Source organism: Tachyglossus aculeatus, chromosome 5 (genome assembly GCF_015852505.1).
Source record: "Tachyglossus aculeatus isolate mTacAcu1 chromosome 5, mTacAcu1.pri, whole genome shotgun sequence".
NCBI lineage: Eukaryota > Metazoa > Chordata > Mammalia > Monotremata > Tachyglossidae > Tachyglossus > Tachyglossus aculeatus.
The window spans coordinates 36,992,734-37,012,640 of record NC_052070.1 but is presented as its reverse complement, the minus strand read 5'-3'; the positions used below and the strand labels follow the sequence as shown (position 1 = coordinate 37,012,640).

Sequence of the window (19,907 nt, the reverse complement as noted above, 5' to 3'; positions counted from 1 at the left end):
CAGCAGACAAGATCCTTGCCCTTGGGAAGCTGGAAGTCTAGCAGGGGTTGAACTTCATTCCCTCTCTGCCCATCTCACAGGCCCCTCCGCCCCTTCCCAGGCATCCGCGTCCACACCCAACATTGGCTCCTGCATCTCCCTCCATGGCCTCGACAGCAGCAGTGACGGAGGCCAGAGGCGGGCATGGGAATGGGCAGTAGAAACGGGCAGTGGAAATGGAAGGCCCGGGTGTCCACGCCTTGGAGGGACTGACGGCCACTTGGATTAAGCTCCGCTCTTCACAGGGCCAGAACAGGGCCGGGGTGGACTGGGAATTCATTCAATCGTATTTATTGAGCGCTTACTGTGTGCAGAGCACTGTACTAAGCACTTGGGAAAGTACAATACAGCAATAAAGAGAGATGATCCTCACCCACAGTGAACTCACAGTCTGGGGTAGGGGGACAGACATCAACACAAATAAACAGACATTGATATGAACAAACAGAATTACAGATATAGACATGAGTGCTGTGGGTCAGGGATCGGGGGGAAGAGCAAAGGGAGCACATCAGGGTGACGAAGAAGGGAGTGGGAGATGAGGAAAAGTGGGGCTTAGTCTGGGAAGGCCTCTTGGACGAGACGTGCTTTCAGTAAGGCTTTGAAGAGGGGGAGAGTGGTTGTCGGTTAGAGGAGGGAGGGCATTCTAGGCCAGAGGCAGGACGTGGGCCGGGGGTTGGCAGCGAGACAGGGGAGATCAAGGCACAGTGAGAAGGTTAGCTCTAGAGGAGCAAAGTGTGGGGGCTGGGTTGTAAAAGAGAATCGAGGTGAGGTAGGAGGGGGGTGAGGTGATGGGGTGCTTTAAAGCCAACGGTGAGGAATTTTTGTTTGATATGGAGGTGGATGGGAAATCACTGGAGATTTTTGAGGAGAGGGGTGACACGTCCTGAACGTTTCTGTAGAAAGATGATCCGGGCAGCAGAGTGAAGGATGGACTGGAGTGGGGAGAGGCAGGAGGTTGCGAGGTCAGAAAGGAGGCTGATGCAGTGATCTAGGCGGGACAGGATGGGTGACTGTGGTAATCTGGGGGGTGGGGAGAAGGGATGGGGGGGAGGTGAGCAGCGCAGCTGGGGGTAAATAATAATATGGTATTTGTTAAGCGCTTACTATATGCAAAGCACTGTTCTAAGCGCTGGGGGGATACAAGGTGAACAGGTTGTCCCATGGGGGGGCTCACAATCTTAATCCCCATTTTCCAGATGAGGTAACTAAGGCCCAGAGAAGTGAAGTGACTTGCCCAAAGTCACACAGCCGACAACTGGCGGAGCCGAGATTTGAACCCGTGATCTCTGACTCCAAAGCCCGGGCTCTTTCCACTGAGCCACGCTGCTTCTCTTGCTTACCTTGCTGCCGCTGCTGGGAGGTGACGGACACAGGACGCCCGTCCTCCCGGGACCAGGACAAGTAGTGCGGGGGGCTCCCGCTGACCTGGCACCACAGAGAGTGGGCGCTGCCCTGGGGCACCATGCTGTGGGCTGGGTGCACCTGCACCATCAGCGGGGGTTGGGCGGCTGAGGGAGAGAGAGAGAGAGAGAGTGGTCCAAGAGCCTTCCAAGACCCCACCAGAGCCCTCCCCTTGTCAGGGCTCAGATGGGGCCTTCCAGCCCTCAGGCATGCGTTCACTCCTGAAGGTTGGCACCCCGGGCCCTGCCTTGGAATAGGGGGGCAGGTCCATGCTAGCCCACAGCCCTCTTCAGCTGGGGCCCAGACCCGGACCCGCAGATTCTGTGCTCTTTCCCTGAGCCCGTCCTCCACACCACAATGTCCCCAGCCTCAAGATTCATCTGGGCCTCCATCCCTCCCCAGTCTGGCCCTCTGCATCCCTACACTTACCCTGGGGCAGACAACGTTCTCCACGCACGTTGGGGTTGCCCTCGTATCCTGGGGCACACCTGCCAGAGACAGCCCTGTCAGGGGGAGGGGGAAGGCCGCATGGCAGGGGGGATGGGGATGACGTGGGATTTGGAGGATGGGTGGGTAGGGGGCTGGTGCCAAGGTCTGGTAGCAGGAGGAAGGAGGGCAGCCCCACCCAATCCTTCTGGGAAGGGAGGGAGGGAGCAGGGGGTGGCTATATCACAGGGAGAGCTGCTCACTCCTCCCCCAACCTCCACCCTGTCCCCGGGACTGGACCTGCCCGCTCCCAAAGACCCGTCTGCCACCCTCGGGCTCCTCCCTGCTCCCCAGAAAAATGTCCCTATCCTAGGCCTCACTGTTCGCAGTATTGTCCAATGTAGCCGGGTGCGCAGGCCGAGCAGCGGTAACCTTTGGTCTCCAGGGTCTCACACGTCTGGGAGAACCTGGGCCGGGGCAAGGTGAGGCCCGGTCAAGGCCAGTGGGACCACCCCAGCCCCCGCTGCCCACCCTCTAGGTCCCAGTGGCCTGCCCAGGTGGGAGGGAGCTGGGACGGGAAGAGAGAGGGTAGCACCTACATGTTCTCAGGGTGGGTGAGGGGGCAGGCGCAGGGCTGGCAATCCTCAGGGGTGCCCATTGAGGCATCGCCGTAGAAGCCAGGGGCACACACCTCACAGAAATTGCCAGCCGTGTTGTGCATACAATCCTGGAGAGGAGCAGAGGCCCAGGGGATCGAAGCTGGCTTGGCTCCCCGGAGCCCCCAGCCCCCCTCCCGGCTTCCCATGCACACGGCCTCAGAGTCGCTCACTAACTTCTGCAGGCTCTCACCCCTAAAGGCCCCCTCCCTTCCACCTCCCCAACTCTGTCCTACATTAACCCCGACAGGGCCCCTCAGCAGCTCCCCTATGGTCAGCTTCTGGGTCCCCACCCCCTGCGCCCGGGTCCAAGGTGAGCCCAGATCCTAGACCCTCCTTCCCCCTCTCCTGCCCTTGGCCATTCTGCCCCACTCTAGGGTCCCTTCTCCCAGAGCCCCCAAGTTCCTCTGCCCTGACTTACCTCCAGCCCCTCGGCCTCCTTGGTTCTCCCAGCCCTTCTTCCCCCATGCTGCCCCTGCCCCTGGCCTTCTGAGACTCTCTGCCCTCTCGCTGTCCCCAGACACCTCTGCCAGTCCCTGCCCCCCAGCCCCTTTGGCCCCTCTTGCCCCTGGCCCTCTCTTGTCCGGGCCAGCTCTTTACCAAGCAGATTCCAGTCTCCGGATCGCATGAGTCAGAATGCCCGTTGCACTCGCATAGCTCACAGTTTCCCAAGTAGAGCCCATTCCCAGAGCGGGAGTAGCCGGGTTCACAGTCCTGAGGAGACAGCAGGGTTAGGGCTGACGGGGCTGCTCAGCCTAGCAAGGTTTGGCTGAGACAAAAAGAAACTTCCTGTTGGCAAGGCCTGAGAGACCCCGGCATGGGCTACCAAGCCAGCCCAGGGCCAGAACCTACAAGAAATCAGGCAGCAAGCTAAGAGAAAGAAATTACGCATTGCCTCTCTGTTCTATTCCTTTTGGGTTTGAGAGGAAAATGAGTGGGCTGGCTGTTCATTCATTCATTCATTCATTCATTCAATCATTCAGTCATATTTATTGAGCCTTACTGTGTGCAGAGTATTGTACTAAGCGCTTGGGAAGTACAAGTCGGCAACACATAGAGATGGTCCCTACCCAATAACGGGCTCACAGTCTAGAAGGGGGAGACAGACAACAAAACATGTAGACGGGTGTTAAAAATGTCAGAACAAACAGAATTATAGCTATATGCACATCATTAACAAAATAAAAGGAATGGTAAATATGTCCCAGGAGGTGGAGAGGCAGGGAGAAATAGTGGGTAGGTAGGGCTGGAGGAGGTCTGGTTCCGGCCCGAGGGTCCGGCAACAGAGGGTCCTGCGGGCCCAGTAGGAGAGGAAGCCATGCCAAAATGGCTCAGACCAGAGTTAGTGTCCAGCCTCCTTCCAAAGGGGGACCCTTGGAGGAAACAGGTCCCGGTTGCTCTCCTGGGCAGCTGACCAGGTGCTCAGGAGCCAGGGCCTCCCAGCCTGCTCGACTTTCCTTCCCACGGTCCCAGCCATGCCGCCCCAAATCATTCTGGGCCCTGTTGGTGTTTCCTCATGACTCCCAAACCTCCTGGGGTATGGGGCCACTGGAGCCAAGTGCCCAAGTCTCTGTTTTTGTTGGTGAAGGGTCAGGGAAGAATGAGATGGGGAAGAAGGGGCCCACGGTGGGGCTGCGCTGGGGAGGCCCAGGAGCAAGGCGGGGCAGCCTGGCAGCAGGACCATGCCCTGCTCTTGGGGAGGATGGAACCGGACCTACCTGGCAGGAGAGGCCGTGGTAACCAGGTGGGCAGTTGCACTCTTCCACCTCCAGAGCCAGGGATCCGGTGGAAGGCCCGGGGACGGCACTTTCCATGCTGACCCCCGCGATGCTGGTGGCCAGCGGGACTGTAGAGAAGGTGGCGCGGATCAGAACTTCTTCCAGGTCGGCCAGGGCCATCATCAGGTGTGGCCGCGTGGCCGGCTGCCCATCCGGCCGGCGCCAGTTTTCCTGGGGAAGAGATGGGACGCAGGTGGAGGCGTGAGGAGGGTAGACTTTTAGACTGTGAGCCCACTGTTGGGTAGGGACTGTCTCTATGTGTTGCCAATTTGTACTTCCCAAGTGCTTAGTACAGTGCTCTGCACATAGTAAGCGCTCAATAAATACGATTGATTGATTGATTGATTGATTGAGGGCAGGCTCCTACAGACAGGCCCCAGCCCCTGGCACCCAGGGGTGGAGGCCAGGCCTCTGCCTGGGTCAGAGTTGAGGGTGACTACAGTCGGGGCCAGGGAGGGAATCCGGGGATCATTAGGGTCACCGTCCGAGTTGGGACCCCAGGTCAGGTCGGGGTCACAGCCAGGTCTGTCAGGGGCTCAGCTAGGATAGGGTCTAGATCAGACTCAGGTTGAGCAGGATTGGTGGGGGAGGGCTCAAAGTCAGACTGCGAGCAGAATATGGTCACCTCGGGGGCCAGTTGGAGCCACAGCTGCAGGCTGGCTGGGGGAGGATGGGGATGGGGGTAGGTGAGCGGTGGGTGGGCTGGGGGCAGGTTAGCGTAGGTGTGCAGGGACAGCTGGGGGCAGGTCCAGAGCCCGAGGGTGTTACAGGTTGGGTTGAAGGGGCACGGCCAGCCAGGACTCTCACCTCTAGGAAATGGATCTCGAAGGTCTTGCCCTGAGGGCCTTGAAGTGTGGGATGGGTAGCCACCAGAGTGATGTCATTACCCTGCAAGGACACAAGGACCAGTGATCTCAGTGGTCCATCTGAGACTCTTCCTCTGCCCCCCCAGGAGCCCGGCCACCCCGGTCCACCCTGGGCATGGTGTCTCCTTTCTTTACCCACTGTGCCACTCTCATCACTCCCCCATGGCTGGGCAGGGGCACAGGGGGGCAGGCATGGGAGGACTGGCTATCCCAGTTGGTCTCCTACAATTCCATCCCCTCCCATCAGCCTTCCCCAACTATTTCCCAGCCCCCCGAGTCACATCAACTCACCTCAACCCAATAACCACCCTTAGCACTGAACCCCACTCATTGTCACCCATGGTCAGATATGTGTGTTCACGTAGAATCAATTGTGATCTCTCTATCTGTAAATAGGGTCCACCTCCCCTGTGCCACAGGAAGCTCCTGCAGCCACTGTTGCTCCCCTACCTTCTCTGTCTGTGACCCTCCCCGGTTAGTCCCATGCTCCGCCCCCTGCCCCATGGGGGCTCGCCCAGCCCCTCTCTCACCGTGATCTGCACATCAGGGTCGGACAGCGGGCTCCCCTGGGGCCCAGCCATGTAGGACAGCGTGTATCTGAGGCGCCCACCATACGAAGCCACCTGCAGGGGATACCACAAAGAAATCAGGGACCGGGCAGATCCGTCCCCCAGTTCCTCCCTCGAACCTCCAGCCCTGCGACCCTCGCCAAGGAAACCCTCCGGGAATGGGAACGACTCAGGGCCAGGGGCTGAGGGAACCTTCAGAGTCCTGGCACTGAGCTCCCCGAGGGAGCACGGGGTGAGAGAAATCCTCCCACCGCACCCCAAGACTGTACCCTAACCGCCCTGGATACGGGGCTTTGTGAAGCCATCTTTAAGGCCCCCACCCCCACAAGGACTTCCAAGTCATCTGTGGGGTCAATGATGTCTTGACAGTGATGGAAGAGCGGCAGCATCAACGGTGGCACCTCTGGTCCAGCTGCTGGCACGCCTCTGAACCCAACTGCACCTCCATCGGGACACGTGGCCCTTACCCACAGTGCTCTCCCGGCCAAGGATAAGCTCTTCTCAGTCTAGTCCCATATCAGGCCTCAACCTACCTGCTCTCACCAACCTACCACATTTCTTCCCTTTGGAGAATGTAAACACACAAGCCAGGCTACCATATTTTCTCACGGGGTTAGAATCTAAGCACTCAAATCAGGCTACCGTATTTTCTCACTTGAGAAACAAACCCAGAACCAGGTCACCGCATATCCTAGCCTCTCTAAGGCACTGGGAATACCAGATGTTTCAACCCTCCCAAGCACTGCACCTGGGGCTAAGGAGACCCAAGGGACAGAGCTTGAGGTGGGAGGGAGGCATGCCAGAAGAGCATGCAAGACTGGGGCTCCGTGTCTGGAGGAAACATGAGCGCTCCTCACTTTCTTTAACGCTGTCATTCAGTATGTCACTCAAACCTTTTCTTCCCCCACAATATTTCTTAGTCTCACTTAAACAGCTACTACCTTTATGCAAGCTCTTTGGCCTCTCATCTTCAGAATCGGCCTTCTGACCATTCTGCTTGCCTCCAACCTCTCCTGTCTTCGGTCTAAAGTACACTCCACAGTTTGAATCCTCTTCCTAAAAATGCCATTTTTCTCACATCTCTCCCCTCCTCCTAAGCCTCCACTGGCTTGGCATTTTCTTCCATTTCGAGCAAAAATCAATCAATCAATCAATCAATCAATCGTATTTATTGAGCGCTTACTGTGTCCACATATTTTGTTTTGTTGTCTGTCTTCCCCTTTTAGACTGTGAGCCTGTTGGGTAGGGACCATCTCTATATGTTGCCAACTTGTACTTCCCAAGGGCTTAGTACAGTGCTCTTCACACAGTAAGCGCTCAATAAATGCGATTGAATGAATGAATGAATGAAAAACTCCTGGCTATTGGCTCTAAGGTTCTCCACCACCTCTCTCTCCTTCTGTCCTCTTCACCCACAAACCCCAGCCCATGCTATATCCCTTCCAAACAAATTTCTAGACTGTGAGCCCACTGTTGGGTAGGGACCGTCTCTATATGTTGCCGATTTGTACTTCCCAAGCACTTAGTACAGTGCTCTGCACACAGTAAGCGCTCAATAAATGCGATTGAATGAATGAATGAATGAGCGCTTGCTGGCTGCAGGCTGGGAAAGAGGCCGGGGGCTGGTTCCAGCCTGCATTAGCATTCCAGAAAAGACACTGCCAGCCCTAGATGGAAGGGCCGCGGGATTTCCAGGAGTGGGACGTTAGTACCCAAGTTGGAATGTGGTTGGTCTTTCAGCCGGTGCCTGGGGGTGCCCAGCCTGGAGAAAGCTAGAAGCAGTCAGTCCCGAGGAGCCGTGGCGGCATTCCCCTGACAGGTTTCTCTGAGTCACCTGACCCCCTGACGGCAAGGGAAAAGTACCGGGACTGAAAGGGGCAGTTTGAGGTTCTTAGGGCAGGTCTGGGATAGATTTACTTGGTCCCCCAAGAAGGGTCTCGGTAGCTACTAGTGATAGAGACTTGTCAAGAAAAGCCTGGTAGACAAGGGAGAAGTAGGACAGAAAGGGGAGAAGCCAGTGATGGAGAGGGAGGCCTTTTTCCTCTCCTCCTCCCCCTCCCCCCTGCCCTACCTCCTTCTCCTCCCCACAGCACCTGTATATATGTTTGTACAGATTTATTACTCTATTTATTTTACTTGTACATATTTACTCTTCTATTTATTTTGTTAATGATGTGTATCTAGCTTTATTTTTATTTATTCTGGTGACTTGACACCTGTCCACATGTTTTGTTTTGTTGTCTGTCTCCCCCTTCTAGACTGTGAGCCCATGGTTGGGTAGGGACCGTCTCTATATGTTGCCAACTTGTACTTCCCAAGCGCTTAGTACAGTGCTCTGCACACAGTAAGCACTCAATAAATACGATTGAATGAATGAATGAGCCAGATAGGCACGAGCTGGAGGGGTGACTTGGGAAGCTGGGGTGCTGGGGAAGCGGGGGCAGAGGGGGTGGTCAGGAGCTGAGGAGGTCGGCCCCTGAGGGGAACAGGGCAGAGGTAGCCATCAGAAAATTCCTGGGGAGGGGCCAGTGAAGTCACTCTTCTGGGATGGACACAGGGAACGGGGACCCTGGATGGCAGTGATGAACTGATCCCCTCGGCGGGAGTGGGAGGAACTGGGGTGGTTGTTTTGGGTAGGGGGGATCAGGGTTGGACTCCTCCCTCTCCAGGAAGGTGACCTCCCAGGGGTACCCATGGAAGGGCATCATCCAGCCACATGGAGACCTGAGGGGCAAAGTGGGGTGGGGAGCCTGGCAGGAGGCTCAAACCTGATAAAGGGATCCCTGCCAGCTCCACAACGTTCAGGATGGAGGGGGCACGTAGGAGGTTGGAGAGAAAAGGAGGGGCAGAGGCAGCTTGAGGTGGTGCCCAGACACATCTGCAAGCCATTTGGCCTCAAAGCTATGCCAGGTTCAGGCTTGATGGAGTAGGGCACTGAATTAACCTGGGAGGGGGAGGAGGGAGAGAAGGAGGAAGGGGGGGAGTGGAGGAGGAGGAGGATGGGGAATGGGGAGGAGCTGCCTGCTGAGGAGGGGAAAGAGCAGGGCAGCAGGGCTGGTGACGAAGGGGAGGACCAGGAGGAGGGCAGCGGGAAGCAAAGTCAGACCGAAGCTTGCAGATTTGGGCATCACTCTGCTGCCACTGAGCCTCATCTGCCTGAGGGAGGGGTGGGGGATGAGGGATAGAAAAAGGCTGGAAATGGGAAGGATGGGGAAGAAGACAGGGGAGGAAGGGAGGGGGCATTGTAAGAGCACAGGAGCATCAAGGGGCATCTCAGAAGCTCCACCCCCACCCCAGCTCCCCCATCAGGATCCAAGGGGCTGGATCCAGGGAGGGTATTGGCAGATGGGACATCCTTAAGGGTGCTAGCCACTTCTTCCGTGCTGGACCTTCCCAGCATCACAGCTTCTGTGCTCCCCCACCCTCCAAGGCCTTCCGCCTTCCGCTCCTTTCTGTTTCCAAAGCCAGGTTGCTCTCGGTCCTCCTGGTTCCCTTTCCTGCTTCTCCTTGGGGACCATGTGGGAAGGGGAGGGGAAATGAGGACGTTGGGCCACGAGGATTCCATCCTAACCCTAAGCCATATCCCTAACCCCTAAAGTTAACCCTCAACCCCAAGCTTAACCCACCCCGCTAATCCCTAAATTTAACACCAAATAAAGCCTACCCCTAACGCTTAAACTTAAACCCAACACTAAACTGTACCCCTAACCCACACCCCTTCCCTCTAACTCAAACCTATACTTCTAACCTAAACCCTAATTCTTAAACAGTACCCCTAATCTGACCCTTAATTCTTAACCTTCACGCTAACCCTTAATCCAACAAGAAGTTGGTGTCCCATGAGAGGTGGGAGAGGCGAGGGGCAATAATAATAATACTGATGACATTTATTAAATGCCTACTATGTGCAAAGCACTGTTCTAAGCACTGGGGAGGCTACAAGGTGATCAGGTTGTCCCACGGGAGGCTCACAGTCTTAATCCCCATTTTACAGATGAGGGAACTGAGGCACAGAGAAGTTAAGTGACTTTCCCAAAGTCACACAGCTGACAATTGGCAGAGTGGGGCTTCGAACCCATGACCTCTGACCCCAAAGCCTGTGCTCTTTCCACTGAGCCACGTTGCTTCAAGAGACAAACTTCCAATCCTGCTCCCTTCCTCAGGTTGGGCATAGAATCCCAGTTAATAATAATAATTGTTGCTGTTATATTATTTATTATTACTATGGTTATTAGTAATAATGATAATAATAATAATAATGATGGTACTTGTTAAGTGCTTACTACATGCCAAGCACTGTTCTAAACACCGGGGTGGATATGAGGTAATCAGGTTGGACACAGTCTCTGTTCCCCAGGGGCTCCCCATTTTACAGATGAGGTAACTCAGACCTAGAGAAGTTAAGTGACTTGTCCAAAGTCACACAGCAGACATGTGGCAGAGCCAGGATTAGAACCCAGGTCCTTCAGGATGGAGGGGGCACGTGGGAGGTTGGAGAGAAAAGGAGGGGCAGAGGCAACTTGAGGAGGTGCCCAGACACATCTGCAAGCCCTTTGGCCTCAAAGCTGTGCCAGGTTCAGGCTTGATGGAATAGGACACTGAATCAACCAGGGAGGGGGAAAAGGGAGAGGATGGGGAATGGGGAGGAGCTGCTAGGGAGATGCTAGGTCCTGGGTTTTAGGGGGCAGAAAGCCAAGGCAGTGGGCAGGAACATGGCAGAAGGGAGGTTGTGTCCAGTGCTGGGTTGATTCTGGAGATTCGAAAAGGGACCACCACCCTATCGCCCCCACACCCAGCCCTTACCCTTGCAACAAGCATGGACAGTCCAGCCCCCTCCTCCCCAGGCCAGGTCAGCCCTCGGCTCCCTTGGCACCTTCAGCCTTTCCAGGCCGTGGCAAGGGGTTGCCGCTCACTGCCACAGCGCAGCAGTGGATCTGCCACGGAGCGCTGGAGGGGAGGCGGTCAGATCAGACCACCACAGGGACAGCATCACCACAAGGCAGGGAGCTGGACCAATCCTGTCCCTCCCTCCCTTTACCGATGACGCCTGAACCCAGGACCTTCACTCTCCCCGCCACTAAGTCCCCCCTCAGCGGGTAGCGGGCTCCCTGCTCGGCCCTCAACCGAGCTGTTGTCATGGTTCAGGACGTCATCCCCCATCACCATCTTCTCCACCAACACCGACATCACCAGTGTCACCGTCCGGGCTTTCTGAGCGACCCCCACCACCGTCCCGATCCCTCCACCCCTCGGCTCCTACCTTGTCTCCCAGGTAGAGGCCGGGGAGCTGCCAGTAAAGGGACTCGTGACCCAGCTGGGCAAAGTCGCTGAAGGAGAGCTGGAAGCCCCCGGGAGCTGGCTGCACCCTGAAGCCACTGTCCAACCGGACGCTGTGCTGGCGATTCACCAGGGCGAACTCTCGGGAGTTCCCGGGCTCAAAGGGGCTGTCGATCTGGGGGAAGAGGGACCGTCACGTCAGAGAGGGATTTGGGGTACCACCGAGGGGGTGCTGGGAATGGAACCTAGAGGGGCTTTAGGGGGGCACTTTGGGCAAGGGGACAGGCTGTAGAAAAATCGGAAGCTGAGGGGATGGAATGAGGGAACAGGGGTGTTGGAGGAAGGTGGGGGGGGAGAGAGGGAAGGGGAGAGAGGGAAGGGGAGAGGGGAGAGAGGGAAAGGGAGAGGAGATGAGGGTTGGGGGGACAGGGAGCAGAGCTCTAGCCTCTCACCAGATGGCGGATGTAGGAGGAGGAGGTACATTGCTGGGTGACCCCCATGCAGAAACAAGGCAGGCAGCCTTCTGGGTGGTTCTCACTCAGGTGGAAGTGATGGGGCCGGCAGCTGCTGCAGGTGGGGCCTTCCACCTGGGACTGCGTGCACAGAGACAACCCAGACACCCAGGCTAGTTTTTCTCACTTTTTCTCTCTGGGGCTAGAGGGGCCCCCTCCTACGTGGGGCCAATGCCCGCACCCCAGCCCGACCCCAGCCGAACCCCCACAAGGTCATTCCCATCCCTATCCAATGCCCATCTGGGTGCAGGGCCCTCTAGAAAAAATGGGGCGGTTCGGATATGGTAAACCAGGCATATACACAGTGGGACAGTGGGCCCCAAGGGCTTCCGGGATTGAAGTTCCGGCTGGACATATGCACGTGCCTGGGACACCGGGTGTGCTCCACCGTGGGGCACCTACCTTCCAGGCAGGCACTGGGCAAGTACCAAGCTTCCAGGGTCCCGTCCCCTCCCAACCCCAACCCGGGTGCCCTTCTGACAGGAAGCCGTGAGTCTTACCTTGCAATGGCACTGGCCTTGGGCATTACACTCGTTGTTTACACTTCCCTGAGGGTCACACTGGCAAACCTTGGGGTCAGGGGTCAGATAAACCTCTTCTGCAGGGAGGGAAGAGGCCCTGGTGGAACCCTGAGCCCACCACCCAGGGCCCTCCATCTGCCCAGCTCTCGCCCCCGGCACCAACACCTATCCCTGTCATTGATCCCCACCCACCAAACCACATGCCTGGCTTCACCTGGAACCCACCCCGCACTCTGCACCCTCATCTGTCCCCCTGCCTCGGGCCACTGCTCTCCCTTCGAATGATGCCCCTGACCTGCCCCTCCACAGGTGGGCAAGACGGCATCCGCACTCATGCCCTGGGCAATCAGGCCTGGCCAGCACAGGCCTCCAGGGCCCAGCCAACACTAGACAGCACCTTGGGACTTAGGTAGCATCTTATCAATAATAACTGTGGGATTGGTTAAGCTCTTACTGGGTGGCAAGCACTGGGGTAGGCATAGGATTATCAGGTCAGACACAGTCCCTGTCCCGTAAGGAGCTCACAGTCTAGGTGGGAGGAAGAAGAGGTATCATCCCTGTTTTACAGATGAGAAAACCGAGGCCCGGAGAAGTTAAGGGACTTGCCTCAGGTCACAAAGCAGGCAACTGTGGCCTAGAAGACCCCTAGCCCTGCTTCCCCATCCCTGCTCACCTATACAGGGCTGATCGAGTGCAGGATTCCCTTGGTAACCAGGAGCACAGCTGGAGAAGGGGGAGAGAGGGAGAGAGAGAGAGAGAGAGCGAGAGAGAGTGCACCATTGGGATGAGGGCAGAGGCCTGGACAGGGACCACCCATCCTACTGGATGTCTTGGGATGTAGGGAGAACAGTGTGGGGGGTGGGAGGGAGGGGGCCGTACAGGGAAGGGAGACACCCTCCCCCAATGGCTCCCTGGCCCTACCTCTCACAGTGGCGTCCGATGTATCCAGGCGAGCAAGAGTCACAGGTAGGGTAATCATCTTTGTCCAGGAAGCAAGTGTGTACTCCTCTGCAGGAGAGAAGAGGATCAGTCAGAGTCATAGCTCTTCCTGCAGTCCCCACATCGGGGCAAGGAGGAGGTGGGAAGGCCAGCCAGTTAATGGCATTTTTTATTAAGCGCTTACTATGTGCAAATCACTGTTCTAAGAGCTGGGGAGGATACAAGTTGATCAGGTTGTCCCACGAGGGGCTCACAGTTTTAATCCCCATTTTACAGATGAGGTAACTGAGGCACAGAAAAGTTAAGTGACTTGCCCAGAGTCACACAGCTGACAAGCGGCGGAGGAGGGATTTGAACCCATGACCTCTGACTCCAAATAATAATAACAATAATGATGGTATTTGTTAAGCGCTTACAATGTGCGAAGCACTGTTCTAAGCACTGGGGAGGATATGAGTTGATCTGGTTGTCCCACGAAGGACTCACAGTTTTAATCCCCATTTTACAGATGAGGTAACTGAGGCACAGAAAAGTTAAGTGACTTGCCCAGAGTCACACAGCTGACAAGTGGCGGAGCAGGGATTCGAACCCAGGACCTCTGACTCCAAAGCCCGTGCTCTTTCCACTGAGCCACACTGCTTGGAGGGCAGGGGGCAAGGGAGGAAGCGGAGAGGTGACGAGGGGCTGGGGAGCAAGGAGCTGGAAGCCGGGGAACCTCTTAGGTGGGGAGATGGGGAAAGGGGAACAAGTGGAAGGGAGCAGGGGGTGGGGAAGGGAAGGACTTACTTGTTGTTCACGGGAATGCCCATGCAGGGGCACGGCTGGCAGATTCCTGGGGTGTCCTTCTGGGCAGCTAGATAGTAACCCTGCTGGCAGGTTTCACACTTGGGGCCAGCAGTATTGTGCTTGCAGTCCTAGGGGTCAGGGGGAAGGATAGGCAGAGCTATGAGGAGCAAGAGTAGACCTCCCCCCTTCCCCTAATGCACGCCCAGATAATAACATTATTAATAATAATAATAACTGTAGTATTTGTTAAGCACTTACTACGTGCCAGGCACTGTACTAAGCACTGGGGTGGTTACAAGCAAATCGGGTTGGAAACAGTCCCTGTCCCACATGGGGCTCACAGTCTCAATCCCCATTTTACAGATGAGGTAACTGAGGCCCAGAGAAGTGAAGTGACTTGCCCAAGGTCACACAGCGTGGTGGAGCCCAAATTAGAACCCATGACCTCCGATTCCCGGGCCCATGTTCTATACACTAGGCCATGCCCCTTCCCAGATTTCAGCCCCGCCTCACCGCAACCCACCCCTTCTAGTTCATTCATTCATTCATTTAATCGTATTTATTGAGCGCTTACTGTGTGCAGAGCACTGTACTAAGCGCTTGGGAAGTCCAAGTTGGCAACATATAGAGACGGTCCCTACCCAACAGTGGGCTCACAGTCTAGAAGGGGGAGAACAGTCTAGAAGGGGGAGAGTTGAGGGGTCCGGGAAGCAGGACTAGCTGGCATGCCCCCCCGGAGGCCCTGACCTGGGGCAGGGGCCAGAGCATCATACTGAGTCTCACCTGACAGGCTTTGGTCTCCGGGTCACAGACCTCTGAGTGCCCGTGACAGTCGCAGGGCTCGCAGGTGCCCAGGTAGAGCCCGCTGGAGGTGCGGACGTAGCCGGTGTCACATTCCTGGGCCCGGCGGGGACCGTAGGAGACAGAGTGTCAGACCCGGGGAATGGTGGGGGGCCAGTGGGGTCCTGAACAGCGGGTCCCAAGCCCCTCCATAGCACTACTGCCCGCAGGTCACCTCATTACCTCCCTCTGCCAGTCCCAAGGTCAGGGAGCAGGAACTGAACTGGGTACCCTCGAGGGGGAGGAGCAGGGTTGAGATGGGGGGGACCAGGGGTCAGAGGGTGGGATGGCAGATCGGTGGAGGGTTCCCAAGGGAGGGACGGGGGAGAGGCAGGGAGGAAGGTGGGAGCAGAACTAGTAGGGGCAGAGATAGAGCTTCTGGGGGTGAGACAGATTTGGTCAGGGTGAGGCAGAACTGGTGGGGATGGGCAGAGTTGGTGGGATCGAGGGTAGAGTTGTGGAGGCAGGGGGCAGGAGAAGGAGGGCTGGGGGGATCCCGGGCAGAGGGGACATCGGTCGGTGGCTCTGACCTGGCAGGATAGCCCACGGTACCCGGGTGGGCAGGAACAGTCCTCCACTTCCAGTGCCAGCTTCTGCCCCGTGGCATAGGGCACAGCCTCATCCATTTTGAGGCCTGAGAGTCTAGTGGGAGGAATGGAGATAATGACTCCTCAGGCTGCAGCCTCCGGGGCCCCACTCTATCCTCGGGTTGCGTCCCCAGCCCCGGGGCCCTTCTCCACCCTCAGGCTCCAACACAATTCCCAGGACTCTACTCTCTCCTCAAGCCAACCCCATCCTGAAACACCATTCGGTCAAACAATCAGTGGACTTTATTGAGCAACAAATGTGTGAACAGACCTGTACTAAGCGCTTGGGAGGGTACAATATATCTGGTAACTGTAATTGTGGCATTTGTTAAGTGCTTACTATGAGCCAGGCCCTGTACTAAGCACTGGGATAGATGCAAGGTTATCGGGTTGGACACAGTCCCTGTCCCACAAAGGGCTCACAGTCCTAAGCGCCATTCTATGGATAAGGTAATGAGGTACAGAGGAGTTAAGTGACTTGCCCAAGGCCACACAGGAGACAAGTTGCAGAGCTGGTATCAGAGCCCAGTTCTTTGGGATTTCCAGGACTGTGGTCTATCCGATAGGCCACACCGCTTCTCAACATGATCCTTGACCTCAAGGACACTTCCAAAGGTGGGCTCTTAGCCTCCCTGTCTGACCTCATTCTGCTTCCCCCCGGCTGCATCCTTCTCCCCATCCTTCCCGCTCTCCCGACCAGGTTTGCACCCCTCCCTTCCTCTCCTGTCCCCCCCAGGTACCTGCTCTCGGCCTGGTTCTGGGCATAGGATGCCCGGATCATGAGCATGTCGATGCCGGCCAGTGCCATCAGCAAGTGCTCGCGAGTGGCAGGCTGTCCATCTGCCCGGCGCCACGCACTCTGCCCAGGGAACAGACAGTCCGCTCACCTCCCGTCCTGGGGCGCAGGTGGCTCCCAGCCTGGCAGACCCCAGAGGGGACGCCTCCCTCCCCGCCCACAGGGACAATACTGAGAGAGAAAAAAGATGAGGATTTTGGGACCACAGGATGTTTGGGAAAAGGGAGTGGAGAAGCGGGGGGACAGTGCGCGAGGACTGGGCTAGCTGACCTCAAAGAAGGGCACGGTGAAGGTACTGGATTGGCCGGACACGGGCTGGCGCTGGGGGTGATGCTCCAAGAAGATCCCGTTGCCCTGCAGCAGTACCAAGGGCTGCCCATGTAGGGGTGGTGAGCCCCGCTCAGGCAGCTGTGTGATTGTGAAGCTCAGTTCTCCACCGTATGATGTCACCTGGAAGGGGGGACCAGTACTCACAGCCTGCTCCCGGACTCCAGGCAGTGCCACCCCCTGCCACCATCCAACACAGTGCCCTCTCACTCTCTATAACAACCTTCAAGCGCTTAGTACAGTGCTCTGCACACAGTAAGTGCTCAATAAATACGATTGAATGAATGAATGAAGCCCCACCACCATCAGGTTGGTGTCTGTTAAGGGCCTCCCATTTTCCAAGCCTGCGCTCGGCACTGGGGTAGATATAAGCAGATTCGACACCGTCCCTATCCCATATGGGGCTCCCCGTCCAAGAGCGAGGGAGAACAGGTATTAAAACCCCATTTTATAAATGAAGAAATAAGAGGCTCAGAGAAGTTAAGTGATTTGCCTAAGGTCACACAGCAGGAAAGTGGTGGAGCTGGGACTAGAAGCCAGATCTCTTGACTCCCAGCCCTCTGGTCTTTCCACTAGGCCACGTTGCCCCATCTTCACGGCAACCCCTTCCCGTTCCCTACTAGCCATTCTCAAACTCCGCCCCTGGCCCCCCGCCTCACGACCCCCGGCGTCGTCACATCCCGGCACCTCACTTTGTCTCCGAGGAATTGGGAAGGCAGGTTCCAGTAGTAGGGGCCAGGCGGGAAGTTGCGGAAGTCGGAGAAGGACAGCTCGTCGGGGGCGTGGAAGATGATGCCCTGGTTGGTGCTGTGGGTGCCCGCGGCGTTGGACAGGCTGAACTGGGCTTGCTGCTGGCTCGACGAAGCCCCAAGAACCTACAGGGGAACCCACCATGAGAGGCCTGGGGGCTTCTGTGCCACGGCCAACCTTTCCCGCTCCAAGTCATCATCATCATCATCAATCGTACTTATTGAGCGCTTACTGTGTGCAGAGCACTGTACTAAGCGCTTGGGAAGTACAAATTGGCAACATATAGAGACAGTCCCTACCCAACAGTGGGCTCACAGTCTAAAAGGGGGAGACAAAACCAAACATACTAACAAAATAAAAAAAATAGAATAGATATGTACAAGTAAAATAAATAAATAGAGTAATAAATATGTACAAACATATATACATATATACAGGTGCTGTGGGGAAGGGAAGGAGGTAAGCCTGCTAATTCTTTGGTACTGTACCTTCCAGTGCACTTACTGCAGTGCTCTGCACACAGAATGCGCTCAATAAGTACGATCGATCGATACTTCCCAAGCGCTTAGTGTACTTCCCAAGCGCTTAGTACAGTGCTCTGCACATAGTAAGCTCTCAATAAATACGATTGATGATGATGATTGACTGAACACTGCTTCGTCTTTGCCCCCTCGGCCCCTCCCCCAAAGCCCAGCTTCAAAGTCCCTCTCAGACCCCGCCCCCATCCATCATGTAGAGTCTCTGACCCCTGGGCCCCAACTCCTGAGTCATTCATTCATTCATTCAATCGTATTTATTGAGCGCTTACTGTGTGCAGAGCACTAGACTAGGCGCTTGGGAAGTACAAGTTGGCAACATATAGAGATGGTCCCTACCCAACAGTGGGCTCACAGTCTAGAAGAGTCCTCCCCCAAGCTCTTCCCACTGGTCCCTGGATCCCGCCCCCTAAGGAATAATATTCAATCATATTTATTGAGCGCTTACTGTGTGCAGAGCACTGTACTAAGCGCTTGGGAAGTACAAGTTGGCAACATATAGAGACGGTCCCTACCCAACAACGGGCTCACAGTCTAGATGGTAATAATGGTATTTGTTAAGTGCTTATTGTGTGTCAAGCACTGTTCTAAGCACTGCTAGATACAGGGTAATTAGGTTGTCCCACATGGGGCTCACACTTTTATACTCCATTTTACAGATGAGGTAACTGAGGCACAGAGAAGTTGAGTGACTTGCTCAGATTAGAACCTAGGCCCTTCTGACTCCCAGCCCTGGCTCTTTCCAATAAGCCACACTGGTAATAGTAATGATGATGATGATGGTATTTGTTAAGCGCTTACTATGTGCCGGGCACTGTTCTAAACGCTGTGGTGGATACAAACAAATAGGGTGGGACACAGTTCCTTGTCCCTCGTGGTGCTCACAGACTCAATCCCTATTTTACAGATGAGGTAACTGAGGCCCAGAGAAGTCAAGTGACTTGCCCCAGGTCACTAAGTCCCACCCTCGACCTCCACCCACTGGTCCCTGGGCCTTGACCCCTGAATCCTGCCACCCACCCACTCACTTCTCCCTGGGCCCCGCCCCCAGGCCTCACCCACTGACCCCGGACCCCGCCCACTGGTCCCCATGGTACCTGGCGTCGACTCCAGGTGGAACTGGCACACTGGCGGCTGACACCCATGCAGAAGCACTTGAGGCAGCCTTTGGGGTTGTCGGAGCTCAGGTGGAAGGTGCCCGCGGAGCAGTGGTCACACAGGCGGCCGGCCACGTTATCCTGCCGACACGTGGGTAGGTCAGCAGCATCCCTGCTACCTCCGGCCTCCAGCCCACCCCCCTAGGGGCCCGACTCTCCCTGCCCCAACCCCTCCAATCCCATGCCACTCCTGGGGGCGGTTCGCCAGTCCCTTACCTCACCCCGCCTTGGACCTCCAGACTTTCCCCAGGGGCCCGACCCCCCTCCCCGTGCCACCCCCTGTTTCAGCCTCGGCCTCCCTTGGCCAGGATGTGGGCGGCTGCTGCGATGCCACCGGGCTTGGCAGATGTCATTGGGGACTGGCGGTGGAGATGGAGGGTCCCAGTGCCCGGCAGGCAGCGACATTAGCATATAAGTGCCACCATGCCCACTTCACAGCTACCACGGCTGACAGGCCTGACCCGGGGCTCAGAACAGAGGATTTGGAGCCCAGGGTCGGGAGCCGGGAGCTGGAGTCTGGGAGATGGAAGTGGGCAACCAGGGCAGGTGCCTTCGTGCTGCCCAGTGAGAGAGGATGGAGGCAGAGGAGAGAGGCGGGGCTCGTACCTTACAGAGGCAGGACTCCCCAGAGGGCTCTCTGCTCCCCTGCACATCACAACGCACATACGCCTGGTCTGAGGAGAGAGAGGCAGAGGGGAGGGTTGGCATAGTCTGTGCCAGCCAGAGGGAAAGGGAGGAATAGTGAGGGCCGGGTGGAGGGAAAAGGCTGGGAAGAGGGCAGGAGCAGGGGTGGGACACTCACTGATAGGCTTGCACTTGCCCCCCGGCTGGATGGGATTTCCTTCATAGCCAGCGGCACAGCTGAGGACGACGAGAGACAAAGAGAAACAGAGAGAGACAGAAAGACAGACACCATGATGATAATGATGATGACGGTATTCGTTAACGCTTACTATGTGCTAGGCACTCTACTAAGTGCTGGGGTGTATACAAGCAAATCGGGTTGGACACAGTCCCTGTCCCACATGAGGCTTACAGTCTCAATTCCCGTTTTAAAGACGATGTAACTGAGGCCCAGAGAAGAGAAGTGATTTGCCCAACGTCACACAGTAGACAAATGGTGAAGTTGGGATTAGAACTC

The 19,907-nt window shown here is 56.4% G+C and overlaps 1 protein-coding gene across 1 annotated transcript in view; it reads right to left on the bottom strand.

Annotated features, from left to right (window-relative positions):
- Positions 1 to 19,907, bottom strand: part of HSPG2 (heparan sulfate proteoglycan 2) — a 116,973-nt gene that overhangs the window by 38,884 nt on the left and 58,182 nt on the right. Inside the window, 22 exon segments of the mRNA XM_038746153.1 lie at positions 1,383 to 1,550; positions 1,873 to 1,931; positions 2,250 to 2,336; positions 2,469 to 2,596; positions 3,126 to 3,239; positions 4,244 to 4,474; positions 5,111 to 5,191; positions 5,700 to 5,792; positions 10,999 to 11,190; positions 11,468 to 11,608; positions 12,028 to 12,125; positions 12,722 to 12,771; positions 12,970 to 13,056; positions 13,774 to 13,901; positions 14,557 to 14,670; positions 15,144 to 15,255; positions 15,941 to 16,059; positions 16,267 to 16,446; positions 17,016 to 17,198; positions 18,707 to 18,847; positions 19,373 to 19,440; positions 19,569 to 19,627. Coding sequence (XP_038602081.1) covers positions 1,383 to 1,550; positions 1,873 to 1,931; positions 2,250 to 2,336; positions 2,469 to 2,596; positions 3,126 to 3,239; positions 4,244 to 4,474; positions 5,111 to 5,191; positions 5,700 to 5,792; positions 10,999 to 11,190; positions 11,468 to 11,608; positions 12,028 to 12,125; positions 12,722 to 12,771; positions 12,970 to 13,056; positions 13,774 to 13,901; positions 14,557 to 14,670; positions 15,144 to 15,255; positions 15,941 to 16,059; positions 16,267 to 16,446; positions 17,016 to 17,198; positions 18,707 to 18,847; positions 19,373 to 19,440; positions 19,569 to 19,627 — 2,633 coding nt within the window.